Source organism: Acanthopagrus latus, chromosome 15 (assembly GCF_904848185.1).
Source record: "Acanthopagrus latus isolate v.2019 chromosome 15, fAcaLat1.1, whole genome shotgun sequence".
In the NCBI taxonomy this organism is placed as follows: domain Eukaryota; kingdom Metazoa; phylum Chordata; class Actinopteri; order Spariformes; family Sparidae; genus Acanthopagrus; species Acanthopagrus latus.
Window position 1 is genome coordinate 16,685,417 of NC_051053.1, and position 18,560 is coordinate 16,703,976.

General features: G+C 42.3%; 1 protein-coding gene across 9 annotated transcripts in view; it reads left to right on the plus strand.

The window, feature by feature from the left end:
- The window catches only part of LOC119033364 (regulating synaptic membrane exocytosis protein 1-like), an 84,638-nt gene that overhangs the window by 20,160 nt on the left and 45,918 nt on the right, over positions 1-18,560 (plus strand). For all 9 annotated transcript variants that reach the window (XM_037123357.1, XM_037123358.1, XM_037123359.1 and 6 more), the window contains exons 3-4: positions 5,046-5,253; positions 8,175-8,186. In XM_037123357.1, the coding sequence (XP_036979252.1) occupies positions 5,046-5,253; positions 8,175-8,186 (220 nt within the window). The remainder of the gene's footprint in view (positions 1-5,045; positions 5,254-8,174; positions 8,187-18,560) is intronic.

Consider the following 18,560-nt stretch of genomic DNA (forward strand, 5'->3'; position numbering starts at 1 on the left):
ATCTAGTTTATGTAATCCAATTTAATTCACACTCTCATGGACAATGCTTGGGTTTCTCTCTGTGTGTGGAGTCAGAGTGCAGAGCTTGTTAGCACTGCACAGCTTAATTATGAGACACTTTATGTTAATGCGGCTCCCTGCTGTGAATCATGGACCATTTGTTTAAAATATGTATATATGCACCCACATAGACACACATGGACACAAAGGGGTTTGTTTTCACGTTGTTCAAGAGTAAAGGCGTCGGCTGTTTTGATGAGAAAGTGGAGGGAGTGTGTTTGTAGTTTCTGTGTTCGCATAGAAAAGTGGAGCTCTTATTCTCACTTTGCTTTAACCTTGTGTCTTACTACATTTGCATATGGATTTTTATGGATATGGATGCATTTTTCTTAATGAGGTTGCTCTCTGTTTTCCCGTCTCACTGTACGTTTCTCTCTGATCTCTTTCTGCCTCTCTCTCCCCTCCCTTCGCTCCATCCTCCTCCCCATCTTCTTCTCCTCGTAATGATCTGCCACCCCCCCGAACATTTCCCAACACTCTTATTTGATGTAATAAAGATTTTTTTCCCCCCACCTGCGAGAGAGAATTTGATGGCTTGTTGCAGTCGACTGCCTCGTGGAGCCATACTTGATATATTTCCTCCTCCTGTTTCTCAGTGTTGGATTTTACAGTATGTTCTACTTTACCACATTAATCACAAGACGCACAGGGCAGCACACCACATTTGTGTGTTAGATTGTCCGTTGCCTTTTCCTGGTTTGTGTCGACTGAGGGGAACATTTCTCTAACATACCAAATAAAAAATATATCCACTATAACTTGTTGGCTGTGGTACCCAGTTTAGCATGTCGTGTTGTAGTGCCTGGCATGTGTTGAGGGAATCATTGTAGTGACAGTCAGCTACATGCTACCACTTTAGCACGTGAGCCAGAGTTTATATTGAAGAATTCACATTGAGGATTATGCTACCTGTTATCTAGCACATGTCAAAATAAACAATGCCAGGGTTTATACACCCTGATGATTAATGGAAGGCTACACTAAAGGTTTCCCTGCTGGATAAAACAAACATAGACCCAACATGTTGGGTCTTGGTGCTGGTCTATGCTGTTTCCTCCAGCAGGGTTAGCTTGTGCGTTTGTCTTGCAAACTTTAAGTGATAGCAGGCGCCTGTTCACAATAGGCCTACAGCGTTTTGATTGTAAACTTAATGTTGCGAAATAGTTGGCTACATGCTACCTGTTTAGCATGTGTCAAACAGCTTCAGTGAGTGCTGTACACTTTGTCGAGTTAGTGTTAGCGCCATGCTAACTGTTAAATGCACACGATAGTATGCTGATTTAAAACTGTATGTTGACAGATGCATGGTTAGATTTGAAATTGAACTGATGTCATCTCATCATCAAAAAAGTAGAATTTGAGGCACATCTGTTGTATCGGGCTGTGTTATGTGTTGTAGGTGTTGAAGTGACCAGGTTGTGGTATGTTTCACATTATAAGCTCTTCCAGAGGCTCAGAGGCCTCAATCCCTCTCTTTTCCGGCGAGGCTTTTTTAATGTCAGAATATCTGCAGGAATCATGATTGACAGAAGCTTAAAAAAAGAGACTTTCGCTGGCTTGTCTTTATGTGTTTGGGCAGATCCGCCGTTACTTCAGCACCGGCTTTGATTTGGGATTTTTCTGGGGTCGCCCAGTTCAGGCTTGCTTCAGTTTGGCGATTTACAGGGACGCTGAGGTGTGCACCATCTCACTTGTGTCCTTGAGGCATCCCCTGACACAGTGTTGATTAATAGTGGGGCCCATACGGAAGCCATTACAGTTCCATAGCAATAATAATAGGTGTTTGTTTAATGTAATATGTTTCAGTGACATCTCAATTTGTCTCTTCATAGGTTTTTTTAGTCTCTCGCTTCCACTGAACATTTACGTCTTATCTTAGTAAACATCTGTACTTTCTTTACAAATACACTAAGCATACAGAAATAAAAAAAAAAAAAGTACAATATAAAAACACAGAGAGAGGCATCGGATATTGAAAAATGGAAGGTCAAAGCAAAGTGTTTTTGGAAATACGAACTAAAAACTCAATGAACCCAATTAAAGAATGACACTAAGGACGGAAGGAAAATAGAGTGAAGATGAGGGAAGGCACCGAGCCCCTCCATGCATTTAATATTGAGTGTAGTTACATCCAGCCAATATGGATTTATTAAGTCTAATACCAATAGAAGCTATTTTGGATTAAAGCCACCTATCATCAACAATAGTGCCTCTGAAGTAACAAATAACACACCAATAATTATACAGAAAAACAAAGCTTAACCCCTCATATTCATGTGAAATCTGACCAAAGTCATCAAGGCTTTCCATGAACAACCAATGCCATATTGATCAGTTCTATAATTAACACATAACTAATGACACTGCCTGTACTGTATGTCAGTCTAACTCTATTAGGCTGAACAGATCCAGGGGTTGGGACAGGCACAGTGAGAGATGTGGAGCAGGAAGTGAATCCTGTGGTGCTGCAGCAGCAGGTGACCTCACTGTGACCTTTGGCTATTGCTCCCAGGACGTGTGTGTGTGTGTGTGTGTGTGTGTGTGTGTGTGTGTGTGTGTGTGCGCACGTGTGTGTGCGTGCTCACTGACATCATCAGCGGTGGGTTTGTGTTAATGAGTGTGCGTTAATTTGTGTGCAAATGAGTGTAAGTTGTTTTTTGTGGAGAGATTACAAGAGAAGTGATGGGGTGGGATGAGGTGTGTGTGTGTGTGTGTGTGTGTGTGTGTGTGTGTGTGTGTGTGTGTGTGTGTGTGTGGGCAGGTGTTAACATTTCCTAGGGCAGGTTGTGTTTCACCCGCTGGGTCCTCAGAGTCTTTGCAGGATTTTTTCGTCAGGGTGTATTTAGTTTCTTCGTGTTGCACATGAAGTAACGATGCTCATTTCTCCATCAAGTGGCAGTTGGACTTCATTTTTCCTCTGGCCCCCCCGCTGCTGGGATTTGTAGTTTTTAACAGGCTGAGCCGATGGGGGAGGAGACTGCGTCGTCGCTGACCCCCAGTCTGTGAGTACTGTACTGCAGCCACAGAAAATGATATGAGGGCTGTTAGGTTAAATGCTCAGAGCAGTGGATTTTAGGAGGTCAGAGGTCTTTTTAAGCTTTTAGTTAAATTTGCTACTTATGGTTTTATACTTTGTGCTTTACGATGTTGCACGATATTAGGAATGATACATTGCGTCTAAACGACTCATATGGATCACTTCTTTAATTTGGTCATCAATGTTTATACGAGGTGTTTCAGGTTTGGGGAAAAGGTCAAGCATGTTGAAGGAGAGGTCTCACTCCCTCTCCTCCCCCTTCTCGTCTCCTTTCCTCCTCCTCTGCCATTGTTGACTTTCTTCTCTTCTCTTCTCTTCTCTTCTCTTCTCTTCTCTTCTCTTCTCTTCTCTTCTCTTCTCTTCTCTTCTCTTCTCTTCTCTTCTCTTCTCCTCTCTTCTCTTCTCTTCTCTTCTCTTCTCTTCTCTTCTCTTCTCTTCTCTTCTCTTCTCTCTCAGCCTTCCCTCCACTCTTCCTCCTTTTTTCTCTCAGATACACCCTTTATTAGTGTCAATATCAACATCACATCGATGCCAAAGCTAGGCTTTATATTAAATTACGATAATAATATCAAGATAACACATACTTGAAACTGCGATCTGTCAGAACATGCATGTATCCACTGAACAACAGAACGACTGAGGTGGGGCAAGAGCTTTTTATTGTTTTCTAAGTTTACCCTCACTTGTGTGCTGGAGGATTTCTGGACAGCCTGTCTCCTCTCAGTGGCCACGTTTGTCTCTGTGTACCTGCGTCAGTAACCAGGCTGAGTTTGTTCTTTGTCAATGTTTTCCTCAGCTTTTTTGTTTTATCAGCTGTCTCCCTTCTATGCACGGCATCCACTACAGTAGACAGATATTTGAAGCTTTTTTTTTTTTTTAACCATTTGAGCCAGGGCACCACGTTCAAATCGACAAGTGACTCTCCTGCGATTATTATCTCCGTATCTGTTCCTCTTTTACGCCTCCCTTTTTTTCCCCTCAAATTTAGTCAATTCCTATTCTGGTCTTCTCACCTTTGCTTCTCCCTTCTCTGCCTCATCTCCTCTATTCTTTCCTCCTCGACACAGCTATTTTCTCCTCTCCTCTCCTCTCCTTTCCTGCTAGATTTTAAAGCACATACATGTGCATGTACATGTAGAGAGCATGTTCAGTATGGGATGTGATTGTAAATGGCCTGCCTGCTGAGATAAAAGTCCAGGTAACGAGCCCGACTACACGGAATGAAAGTGTGTGTACAGCGTCTCCTCTCCCCTCCCGTGATTCTCATCCCATCAGCTCCTCTCCTCTCTGGTCCGTTTCCCCTCTATCTGCTCTCTCTCCCTCAATCTCCACGGTGTGAAATCCAATTAATCAACATACTGTAACGCCTTAGATAAAACCAATACTCTCCCCCTCTCTTTCTTATATCGATCCGAGGAGTTTCTTGAGTCGGCAGAGCGGCCTGAAACAATAGCACAAAAAAAAAAAAGTTGATTGCACCAAAACACACAAACAGTGATATCGACTGGACTTAATGCAACGGCTGTCTCCTTCACTCTCTGGTTTCTGTTCTCCCGCCCTTTTATTTATTTATTATTCATCCAATAAACAAATTCCTTTCTTGTTTTTTATTGTCTCTCGTCCCCCTTTAACTCGGGTGATTTGCAATAGATCACAGTTTGCGGAATTACTATGGACTGGTGAATCTAATTGGATCAAAAGACCAGTATGTAGTCATGCTTGTCTTTTTCTTCTTCTTTACAAGAACAGGGCCTACAGCATGCAGGAGCAGAAATATGTTTACTTCTTTATTTATCTCTATCTTTAGCCACACGAGCTATAGGAGAAGAAAGTCTTGTGGGCTGAATGATCAGTTGGTCCAGACTGAGATGCACAAAAATGATGCACACGGTCAACGTTCAGACATGCCAAAGCGCTCATGTCTGTTTCCTGTTTTGATTTCTTCCAGAGGTATCCAGCAGCAGTTGTCCAGCTACAGGGAGACGGTGATCCGGCAGGCCACGGTGGCAGCGGGCTCTGTCCACCGGGACGACGCGCCAACCTGCGGCATCTGCCACAAGACCAAGTTCGCAGATGGCTGCGGGAACCTGTGTTCGTACTGCCAGACCAAGTTCTGTGCCCGCTGTGGGGGGCGAGTATCCCTTCGATCCAACACGGTAAGAGAGAGAAAAAGGGGTGTAACCACGACATTTTCTTCTGCCGTACACTCATGATAGGTGATGGCTACATTAATGATACCACAAAATGCTACATTTTAAATCACATTTGCTGGGATGAACAGCAGTGTTTCAAAAAATACTCTGATTGATATTGTAGTTGGCTGAGCAATACATTTTGGTACGTTTCATCAAACCGCTGGTCTGTTTCTGTTTCTTTAGGTTCTGTTTTCCCTTTAATGTTGTCTTGTGCTGTGCTTATGCTCCGTATAGGTTTACAGGCACTTACGCCACTTGGTTATGGTGAAGAAAAGACCATGTTAATGGCTTAAGATACCTGTTTTTGTCACCACACACATGGCTGGAGATCTCTTGAGGCCTCTTAATAGATATCCAGTAATCTCACACGTACAAATGTTGAAACATGGTCTTGAACTGCGGTCGCTGGCTTGGCAGCATCCTCTCCTGTAACTCATCCACCATCCCCTCTGCGTCCCAATGTGAAAGTCACATTTTAAAGAAAGTCACTAGCATACAGGCCAGGACTGAGATGGGATGACTGTGAAAGTCATAGACTATGATTCACAATTTTGTACTCATTAACCCATTTTAGTATGCCCTTGTGCCTTGCAGATGTTGGCAGTGTCATCATTGAAGAGACCTTTCCCATCAAAATAGTTTTATTTACATTTTTCTTGTAGCTAAAGGATCAAGTTGATCACTCCGATATATTCTGTATTGATTTGCAGTGACTCTTCCCGCTAAGCGGATAGTATGTCGAGGCTCAAAACTGACAGTAAATGGCAGATGCATTAATAATAAATACATGAATAAATATTTTCTGTTGGATAATTAAAATGGAGTGTGAGAAGAAACATAAAGATGTCAACTTTCATGTATCCTCTGTTCAGTAGGCAAAACATGTGAGTTTCATTTTTTTCCCTTAACAACCAATCAGCTATAAAACATATTGAAAATGTACATTGTAATACAATTTAATTTCCACTTACGTTTCACAAGCGGAATTTTTTGTAAACCATATAGTTTTTTCCCTTTCCTTCTTCTCCCCCCTGCTTTAATTTCCCATCTTTAAATGATTAAAACAATTAAGCAGTTGAAAATGATATGAGCTTGTGAAACAGAATTTTATTTATTTTGCAATTTCAGCAGAATTCCGAACATCTGTTTTTGTGGTGCAGACTTCACTGGACTTCAATGCAACATGGACGTGACATGAAATAGGTTATTGTGAACGTGTTAAACCGTAACTTTATTAAAACGGTAGAATCATGTCAGCATGTAGAGGCCATCAGAGTGCACCTCATTACTGTCCTCTTTAGAGGTGACTGTGAGTGGCTTACATTAGCCTCGCAGTCTCGCACCCACACAAGTGACGTGATGACAGTGAACACATCGAGAGGCCCAGAACGGACGAACCAAACGCTGACTCCAGGGACGACCTTCTGAGTTTTTCGAGGGGAGGGATTCAGTTTCATTTCAGTTCTTGCCGCTAAATGCCACTAAATCCTGGATGTTTAATTATTTAAAGGTACACTATGTTGTGTTAGGTAAGAAATTTAAATCAGAAAACAAAAATCTCCTACTGGATAAACAATGGTCCTCAAAGGACAACACAATTTCATACTCTTTTACTTTGTTTATATTTGCCTTACCCTTCTAAGTAGCCACCTTTTGTAGCCTCAGACATCGTTCTGGGGACATTATTTCCCCTCTGAAGACAACATGTTTATTCAGTTATGGAAAGATATTCATCAAATAAATATTTCTGAGTTGGTATTATTACCTTATTAATATTGTAAATATGACCTTTGTGAGTCTGAATTTATTTCCCAGAACTACAAAGTGTGTGCACCTCCAACTAAGATAATGATTTCAGTCGCATGTTTGACTCATCTGCTAACCTTTTACTTTTGGTGGAGTTCCTATCCATCATGGAATCCACATCTGCACTCAGAGGTGTGGCAAGCATGTTTACACTTGTAGCACATGCAGCTGTTCTACTGAACGTCCAATCAGGCTGCACCGGGCCGCAGGTGTTCGGACTCAGGTGGAGGTGATGAGCCACGGCACGTATGTGTGTCTTTACGTGTGTGTGAGCAAGTGTGCAGTCTGCTCAGGATTGACATGTACTGTATGTGGGATCTGTGTGTGTTACTGTGTGTTTATGTGTGCCTGTTTCAGTGAGATGTGATCCATGCCTGTGTGTGTGCACCAATGTGTGTGACCCAGGCAGGAGCTGGTAAAGGTTAATTGGGCATTAGACTGAGCCGTGGACAAAGGGGGTGGTCTCCCACTCCGTCTCAGTCTCCCAGGGGTCCGGAGGTGCCCTATACACACCCAGCAGGGGTGTAGGTGTGTGCGTGTTGGCATCAGGAGGCGAGTCTTCCTCTTGAAATGAGTGACGTCCCCTCTCCCACACCTTCCCCTCTCCTACATCACCGGTGTGGCATTTAATAACCTCACACAAACAGACACACACACTCAAAAGTACATCCTAATTAGTTATAGTCTGACATGGGGATAGTTCAGCTGTGGGGTCCTGGGTGGTGTGTTGGGGTAGGTAGTAGTTGTGTCAGTGTCAGAGAGTAAACATCTTTCCCAAAATGTGTAACCTTCCTTTAATCACCTCCTCCCTGTTGGTCTTGCGGTTGCGGTTGTTATAAATAGCTGTAGACCAGTCACAAAAGTTACTGTAATATAATAATAACTTAAATACAATACTTAAGATTGGTAGCCTATTCATTCCTGCTCTCTTACTATCTGCTCGGCACATATCTATGTACAACACTGTTTGTTGCTTGTGGGGCTCTAGGATCATTGCCATGCTTTCAGATATCATCTTTGCTCACATTCTCTCTGTCTTTCTTTTCATTACACATGAATGGCTGACTGGGCTGCAGGAGGACAAAGTGGTGAGTGCTGTGTTTTTTCCTTTCCTGGGCTGCATAATTCTGCCTGTACCCTTTGAGACAATCCATCTTAATGGGTTCAGACAGTATGTATGTATGTATGTATGTATGTATGTATGTATGTATGTATGTATGTATCACTATTTCTGTCTGTCCATATGCTTATTATGATTACAATGAGGGTTGTATCAGTAGCAACAGTTGTAGAAGCCTGGAAAAATACTATGGTATTAATGATTGACAACCTGGCATGTATTATCATTGAAAGAAAGATGATTTAATGGCCATCATATACAATGATCTCCTGGACTAAACTACATCATCTTGCAACTATGATTAAACAATCTATCCATCCACAGTTTTCCATATATATTGATATTCCTGGAATCTGGAGCTCAGAGGTTTATCCCATAGACAAACCAACAACTAGGACAATTTTAGATTTTTTAAGTGTCAACTCACCATGTGGAAAGAGGGAATAATCCACGTGGAGAGATGATTTTGCGCTCTGTACTGACATTTAAGTTCAAGCAAGAAATGAAAGAAAAGTATTGATAACTTGTGTACTTTTTATTTTTTTCAGACCTGGCTGAAGTGCCCCTTGAAGTATAGTTTAAGACTGACATACACAAAGTAGCTATCTCACTGCAGTAATTATTCTAACTAATGTTACAAATTTGCTAAACAACTTTGTTATCAACTAATGATATAAGTTTGTTTTCTTTCTAGCCAAGAGTTAGATGTGAAGAATGATTCAGGTCTTATTGTCCATATGATATGAAGCTACAGTCAGTAGCCAGTTAGCTTACCTTAGCACAAAGACAGTTTCTTCTGGTAACAGTAACGCTCATCGATTATGAAAACCCGAGAAAAAAAAGTGGTTTTATGTAGTTTTATGGGAGGTTACGTACCAGACTATTTTTTTCTTTTTTGTCAGTCTTAAAGTCATCGCTGCGATGTTGCCAGGCAACCAACAGAGTCTTCAGGATGTTACAGTGATAACCCTCTAACTCTTTGCAAGAAAGCGAGTGGGCCAGGAATGTAAAACTGTCACTGTTTCACCTAAGCAAACACAAGCTGTTTAACCTTTTTGTCAGGGTTTTTCATATGTACATTTTCGGTGTACTGGTGTGTTTCATGGCTTCCTCCTTTGTCTTATGGCCTGGTTAAACAAGAGTTAAGCGAATCATTCGATATGATGCCGCTGGAGAAGCATTCCCGACGGACATGCCTTTAACACCTTCCTCTGCGTGTGTAGCTGTGTCAGGTTTAGAACCTTACTTGGCCTTGGCTGCCTTCCCTCAGGGCAGCTGCCAAACGGCACTTTGATGATACTTGGCCGGGCTTGAACACCACGGCTGTCCGAGAGCGCTTTGGTGTGCTGTACATAGCGGGCACACTCCGCTGCTGAAGCTCGGTACAACAATCACTGGCTCTAAAGAGGAAGGTTTTGGCAGAACGGAGGCCTTATGTAGCACTGGCTGTATAGCTGGACAGCAGACCGGGTTGAATTACTGTTTGACATGGATTCATTTAATTAGTTGGGGATTGATTAATCTTGCCTGGCACAGCAGTCCAAAAGAGCAAGTTGCTCTGCCTGCTTTTTCCACTCCACTCAAACTAAACACTCAAAGTCAAAGTGAAAGTGTTGGCACAGATATCCCTGCGCCTGAATGTTATGTATTCCATCAGCGTTGTAGAGTCCAGGTCAGTTCTTTTCAAATGAAGTGCCTTTTTTTTTTGCGTTTCCATGGATATTTGAAGTCAGTTCCTGAGAAAATGCTGTGCTTAAGTGTAAAGGGTAACTTCACTTTTATGTCACCGGGAAGTTACCAAAAGTTGTTGGACATTTCCAATGGTGATCTGGCGATCAAAATTATTTGAGAGCCACTTAAAGCAGATGTTTATGTTTGAAAAAATAAAAACAGAATTGTTTTGCAGATGTCTCTCTTTTTTTTATTGGCCAGTGATATTCTGACAAATTTTGTGGATTTTTGCTATTTCTAATTTAAATGAGTCGTTCAAGCTTGGTTTGTTATGGCGGCCGTCCCAGTAGGCTTAGAAGCTCACTGTGGCATAGACATGGCGTCAGCTCTGCGTACCCAACACGCAAACATAAATCAGTCTTTAGTTTTTTTTCTGAAAATATGAAATGTGTTTTGGGGTTTACTCTCAATTGTAAGATAAATGGGTGCTCACTACAACACTCTCTGATAGAAATAGAACTCCTCAGGATTTTAATAAAGTAAAAATAACAATTAGGGTGGTTTCTCTACTATACAGTACATCTTATCCACCCAAGCAATTTAATCTAATCTAGCTCTGCATAGGCTACACCAACAGCTAAAAAAAAATGGAAGCTAAATCGCCACTACATTGTTTTTTTCACTAACATCGTCCTCACTCTGTAACGTTTTTCATTGCGTGAGTGAGCTGTGATCGGCGTGCTCAAGACTTTTGTTGAAAGTAAATGACAGATAAATTAAGTTCTAATAAGCGTAACGATATGTACAGCGAGATGCACGCAGCCTGTGTCATGCTAATGATATTCAGGGCTCATTATCTGTAGTGATGGCTGAGCTAGCAGAGAGACAAGTGTGTGTTGTGGCACCGAAGCCAAGTGTTTCTCACAGAAAGGGCCATTTTTGAAGTCTTGATTCCTCCTCTCGTGGGAAACTATAGAGAAGAGTGTTATGTGTTACTTTCACTTTCTCTCTCTCTCTCTCTCTCTCTCTCTCTCTCTCTCTCTCTCTCTCTCTCTCTCTCACACACACACACACACACACACACACACACACACACACACGATCATCAACACCTCTCCTCTCTCTAATTGTAATGTCCACAGCGGTATTTCTGTGGGGGATCTGTGCTTTTATGTGGCTATAACTCAGACTGCTCAGCGCTGGTAGATTGCTGTTTTTAGACCAATTCTGATTCAGAATTACTGGCATGTCTGCTTCATCCACCGGTGTTTTCAACCCACTGATGCTGTAAACCATGGATGTAATGTTGGTGTTATAAATACACTCCATACAATTTTAGAACAGAGCCTTTTCCCGGTGAGGATGAGTCAGAGAGGAGAATGATAATTGTCTGATTGAAATGTTGTCAGAACATCTACTTTGAGAGTGGTGGGAGAGGATTTTTTTCCTAGATCATTTGCATAACCCTGGATCACTGAAGGATACATAAAATCATTTTTATTATCAAATAAAATAGGGTGAAAGTACAGTTAAATAAACCTTTTTCACAACACGCATGCAAACCAGCTGCCAGAATAAATCTTGGCGATGTACTTTTCTGCAAACCATAGACATGTTGAAACTTTCCATTTCTTCATGATGCATATTAAGGTTTCTTTAGGTTCAGTTTTCAATTTGAGTTATTTTTTATTTTTTAGGCTCAAAAACCACAGGGTCAGGGTCAAGAAAAAGACCATGCTTTGACTTTTGTGGTTCTGCCTCCACAAACACAGCTGGAAGTTGTTCAGACGTCTCATCGAAAATATCTGGATTTGTTGCCACAAAATTGGCCACAAATTGTCCTGACATCTCATTTACAAAAACCAGGTCTTATACCATCACCATCCTCCTCCTGAGAAGGACGGTGGCTTATAAATGTGTAATCTGAATGCAACATAAAAAATGTATCATAGAAATGATGCCATGCTAAGTACGAAACATACAAACTTAACATATCCGTTTATTGCAGAAACATGCAATGCCAACTGATCTGCAGATACTGTGAAATACAGATTTAACTAACAATAACATAGTTGCTGCACTGCGTTGCAAAAATAGCTCGAAAAGAGTTGCACCATCCCACCTGTAAAAAAAAGACAAGTCAAAAGGTTTGCTTAGGCGAGCAAGGCTATCAAAATTTAGAAGTACAACATGGGCAAACTTTTGACAGTCATGTCAGTCAGATTTATAATTTGAGGATGTCTGTGTTACATGTATTCAATAATCCTCTAATCATTTAAGCAATAAAACATTAGAATGCACCTTTAACATCTTGTCTTCTTTCATCATTGTTCTCTTGGTTTTTGGAAAGTGGAAAAATGGCTGGAAGTTTTCAGATCAAAGAGGAGACGGAGGGAAATAGAGAACCTGACTAACTTGGTTCTTGGTGAGCTTTGGATGGAGCCAGGCTACCTGTTTCCCTCTGTTTCCAGTCTTTATGTTAAGCTAAGCCAAACATGTCCTGATCTTCCCAGAGTTGCTTGTTCCATACACACAGCAAACATATACAACCACGGCCTATTGTCAGTTCGCTGGCAGTCCATATAATCATTCTTAGCATGTATCTTGCGGTGTAGACCTCTTCAGGACCTCTTTCTGTTGCCTACAAGCACTATTTCCAGGGTCAGTGCAGTTTTAACTCCCTCCTCCCTCACAGCCACTTCCTGTATCACTTCAAGGAATATGTTACAGGAGACTCTGTGTGCTCCTTCATCAGGTATTTGTTCAATTGTGTTGCCATCATGTTAATAGTTGTGTGTCACATTTTGCCCTGGGGGAGGTGTTTGTGGGGCCACGCTCATTCACCTTTTCTGTGGGTTAAAATACCTCAAACACAGCGTTTATGTGGCGAATGAACAACCTCACCTAGGCCGACACTTTCTCCCTTTGCAAGGCGACTATGACTGAAAAAAGTTAGGAATGACCCATCAAATCACGGCAAAAAATACCTAAAATAATAATCTTACCATGCTTCTCATACTTGTGGAAATGTACATCTATCGATCCAAGCCTACAAGGAATTATGGCTTTGTGCTGCTTTGTGTCGGGTTGCAGCGCAGTAGAAAAGCCCGAGCGATGTGTCATCTGCTGTTAACGCCACAGCGCCTCATGATTACTATTGATCGCCAGTCTCGCTAGCTGCGTCTGTCTTCACGTCCATCTCTCATTGACTGGTCTTAAGGGGGCCATCTCTCTCCCGGTTGTTGCCGTACACTCCCCTTGTGAAAGCAGGCTCGCGCACACGCACAAATACATTCCACGCCGCACGGTGTTTGTCAGGCACACACAGGCACCCTTGGATGTACGGCGCTGTCACGACAAGGAGGACACATCGTCACGTCCCTGTGCATGTACTGCACATGCTTACGCACACTGTCTTTGTGCAAGACAGAGAGCTCAGTGTTGCTTTTAGTGTCTATCAGTGTAATGATTATGGTGGATGTCATTAACATCAAACACAGCAGGTTAATGACCCCAAGTTCACCTCAGCTGTTTGCAGGAACTACTTGTGGACTGAAGAAGACCAGAGAGTTGTGACTGTGACATGGACTTTTCCTCCACAGTCTCCTGATCTCAAACAATATTTATGGGGGCACCTGAGGACTGAGAGAGCCAGTCATTCTGTGACATCACGAGACGCTTTTGTGGAAACGCTGTCAAATCACGCTGGGATAATATGAGTCATCGGGTTTTCGTGCAAACTTGTGGAGTCCATGCCAGCTCGAGTGCTCGCTGTCGTTAGAGCTAAAGGGGGATGTTCCAAATATATCCAAAAATATTGTGAAATTTTTCAAATTTTCAACTTTTTACTCAAACTGTTGAGCTGATACTATCATTTGTAATGAAAAAAAAAGAAGAAATAGTAGTACCCCCCCCCCCCCCCCCTTTTTTTTTTCTCTTTCACGCGTGTGCACGCTTAGAGTCTCACACTCAGTCATTCGGTCTGTCAGTCAGTCACTCAGGCTGGCAGACCTTTACATTACCAGGTGCTGTGTTTGCTAACTAGAGACGTTCAGTGGTGAAAAAGGGAAGTGCACAGTCATGACAACCCACAGCTGCTCACAGCTCTCTCTCTCTCTCTCTCTCTCTCTCACACACACACACACACACACACACACACACACACACACCACATCCTGTCACATATGCATGTTCATAAAGCTATCATCTTTACTTATTTTGGAGAAAAAACAAGATGTTTGTTTAGGAGAGAATGAAGCTCAAGTTGTCCTCCCATTGACCCTGTAATGATGCACTCATATGTTTGTGTGTATCAGGGAAAACGTATGCTGTATCTGGCCCAGGGACAGGGAGGCCTCACTTGGCTCTGTGCAGACCCTTGTATTGATCAACTGTATAACTGTAGCCGTTGCCTGCGTATGAATTTATACTAGTGTGTTTCGTAAAAGAGAAAGTGTGTGTAGCCCATCGTGCAAGGTGCTTGCTCGTAGGACGAGTGTACAATGTGTTATACTACAAATACAATGCCTGTAAACGCACTTATTTGTGTATGAGCTTTGTGTGTGTGTGCATGTGTGTACTGTATGTGTGTGTATTTTGCTGTGGGTGCCGCGCTGTGCTGATATAGTACCTCATTAGCTGCTGTGGACACTAATCTCCTTTGTGGCAGTCTTTCATCCTTAGCGCAGGATTTATTGACGCCCTCGGTTACGGCGCTCGCCTCGCATGCTGCTGGTGCAATACGTCAAGCTGTCATTGGCTGGTGCTACTTCCTGGTCCCGCCCCTCCTCCCACTCCCCTCCCTCGGGGTAAATGTGGTATTTGTCTCACCTGTTAGGCGGCGCGCGCCTGTTGTGTTAAGCACAGTTTGTGACAATGGCAGGAAAGTCTACGTGACAGTTTGTCAAGTTTAGCGGACGCGGTGAGGTCCGGAGAGATAGAAAGAGGCAGACAATAATTTGGGGGAGTTAATATTTTTGAACTTTTTGTGACTAAGAGATCCACCCTGGAAACTTTTCCTTCCTTTGCCGAGCTGAATTTTGGGAAGTACATTTATTCCCCTTCTTCCTGAGAAGCAGATAAGTAGATACCGCTCTCATGTCGGTGCATTGTGGTGATGGAAATAAAGACTGGAAACAGGGGAAAACAGCTAACCTATTTTAAAGTTCACAAACAGAAACATAACATTGAAGCATTTCAGGAGTTTCAGTTGGAGATATGTGCTTTCTTGGAAAACAACAGCTGGGGACCGCAACTGTGGAGTCTGAGTGGTGCATTTCATTTCAACTGGGAAGTTATAATTTCAGAGTTTCCAGTCAGCAGTTTTGACTGAAACAATGCGATTCACTGATAGGTGCATGGGTTTGGCTGTGATAAACAAACGACTGGCTTTTTGGGAGGAAGGTGTGGGATATCTGTTTAACCTCCATCTCTTATTTTATGGACCTTTATTTTGAAAATGCTTTCAGCTGTTTCTCTCCCCTCTCTTTGGTCTCATATCGACACAAGCGTTAGAGTGGCATCAGTCTGTCCCCCCTCGCTGTCAGAAAAGAAGTGAACATGCTTATTTTCCCAAAACATTCTTTCAGGTTAAAGCTGATGCTGCTACATGGAGTCACGTACAGTGCAACAACTAGAATGAGACAGAGTGACTGCGCTGACTATAATAGATGTGACTAACAGACACCTCTCCTTCCTCCCCAGAAGGCTGTCGTGGGTGTTAGTTAGCCTAACGTGGAAGCTGGTAATGAGCTTGATAACAAGGTGCTTGGAGTTGTCATACGCTGGTCAATAGACTTTGACATATGTGTATATCAAGAACACAGCAGTCAGAAAAGATGCTTTTTTTTTTTACAGATGATGATTTGATATAATCATGACGACTTATTATTGGCTATAAATTCACTTACACCTTCTATAGCCGATAATAGAAAATCCCCTATTGCGCATCACCAGTATGATTGTGTTTAGGGCTTGCCCTCATTTTCCCCTCTTTCAGATCTGTGTCTGCGAATCCTTCAATAATGTAGTCTATAACTGATTAAAAGATGCCTCCCGGACGGATCAAGTGTTGCGCATTTTTGATTATGTTCTCATAATTTTTTTCAGCTAATTTACTTTTGAGAATAATACAAGAACGGATTCAGTGATTTACATCCACGCTGCAGGAGACTCTCCGTTTGGCTGATGTACAAAGAGAGAAAAAAGAGAAAAAAACAATCTGGGAAAAAAAAAAAAATGTGAATGTGGGCACCCGGTGAAGAGCTTTGCACTGGGAATTGAACCTCTCGCCCGCCTCACGCTGACCTCCATTTCACATACTGTACAGCCTGTCGTTACACAAAACGGGCCCCCGGCTCTCTCCAGGAAAAACAAGCACCTAACCACACAGGGTCCGAGATCTCACCATTGGGTTATTCACTGTTACACGTATCATGGAGGCTCCCCCCCCCCACCGCCCCCTGAACGCACCATATACACATGAGCAGTGGTGCACACAAGCAGGATACACACTCCAAGCGGATACACTCTCGGCTCCTCGACAGACACAAATAGACACGCACGCAGATGGACGCACACACACACACGCGTGGATGCAGCGGGACGCAAAAAAACAAACACACACAGGGGTTTGGTGTCCTAGTTTCCATCTGTGGAGAAGCTATTCTCTCTCTCTCTCTCTCTCTCTCTCTCTCTCTCTGGCTCTCTCCTTCACTCACAAACTCCTCTCAGGGGGGGTCTTGCTGTGGTCATGTGACACTTCGCTGCTGCTGTTGTTGCAGTTTATGTGTGTGTATGTGTGTGCGTGGGTGAGAGCAAGCGCTTGCATCTGCATGTGTGCATCGCTGCTCATGTGCATACATTTGATTGTATGTCAGTTTGTGTGAGTATGCAATCCGCCTATATGTGTGTGTGCCATCCCCTTATCTGTGTGTGTGTGTGTGTGTGTGTGTGTGTGCGCGCGCGCGCGTGTTCGTGTGTCGAGCTTGCTGTCAGGCTGCTCTTTGCCAGCCTACTGTTCCCCTCCTCTCCGGCGCTTGTTTTACCATCAGAGTGTGATCTAATACAGGGATTACTATGGGATTAAGTGAGTCTCTTATAAAATAACAGCTCACCGCTGCCATATCTTCACAAACACTCTGCCATTTGTTCTGCGGTATCAACGCGCTCTATAACAAAAGGCGGACGCACAAAAACTGAACTGCTCCAGCGAAAGAGGGAAATGTCAACCAGCTAATTTCACCCTCTTCGGTTTAATTTTTTTATTTTAGCACACCTAAACGCATTTTATTCTTTGGATAGATTTTTTTCCCCAGACCCATCAGTCACAACCAGTCAACTTTCCTCTGTGGTGAGAGATGTCCTTTAGGCCTTAGGATAATCAGACAATACAGACAAGAGATGCATTGATTTGTGCTGATAAGAGAATTCTATGGCCTAGACCTAGAACTGATCTATCAATTTGTGTATTCTGTACGTAGCTCTACAGTACAGACATACATTAGATTTACAGCTGGAGAGATGAAGACATGCCATGCTTGGAACAAATTAAAAGCATAGATGAGGATAAGAACGAGGTAAAGATAGGATAAGATCAAATATCTATTTTCTTTACTGCGGACTAGATCAAGAAAAGTCAGAAGCTCATTAGACATGAAGTTTTAACAATACTTATGTACTTAAAGTTGATTTAATCTGTTTTTATGTTAACAATGGATCAATTGTCCATGTGTAATATGAGTTGTTGCCTCTAGTGGCAAACCCACAGTAAAATATTGCAGTTTACTCCAGCTCTGTGGAGGTTTTTAGCAGTTTTAAGGTCAATGTTCTCGTCTCACGGCCTGCACCTTTTTGTCTTTTGATTCACCCTCACTCCGATCAACATCGCTATTACAGCGGCTGCAGACAAAAAAAAAACTCTGATCAACTGTCTGCACACTACCTGACCAGCGCCAAACAACCTAAAGACAATGCAAGAGAATATCTTGCGAACGCAGTGCAGGATTTACCGGCCAAAGCGTCTGATATTTCTGAGTTTATCGACAGTAAACCAGAGCTATGAGTGCATATACATTCATCAGTTGGACGAAACATGATTATCGTTGTTTCACATTTTGCTGAATAAACAAACAGGCAAGCAAGTCGTGCCATGTCAACGTCACAAGGTGTTCACAGGCGTGTTTCTGCTGCCCCCAAGAGACCAAAAAGATCATTTGACACAGCTATGAGCTTTGGAAATCTAGCACCTTGTGCCCTGCATTGCATTGCAGAATGAATACTGTAGCATATGTACATTATGCTTACATTGTGATTAATCAGCTGTCTTTTAATAAAGTTCCACTTCACAGACTGTAGACATGCTGCTGTAGTGAAAGAGATGAACAGCTAACCCTGCATCTTGATTAATACCCTGTGTTCTACACTGAAATGAGCTGTTTTTAGTATATTCTAACATAGAACTGAGAGGATAAACAATGACAACAATAATAATAACATTTGTCGCATGCTGCATTCAAACAGTCTGAGGTCTTACTCTTTATGCTAAAAAAGTAATTAAAAAATATATCATGAGGCCTACATTTCACAGGGAAAACTTTATTTATTTATTTATTTTTGCATATTTGCATTGAAATATCCTTTGTTCTTTACAGTGTGGAGAAAAAAAACAAAC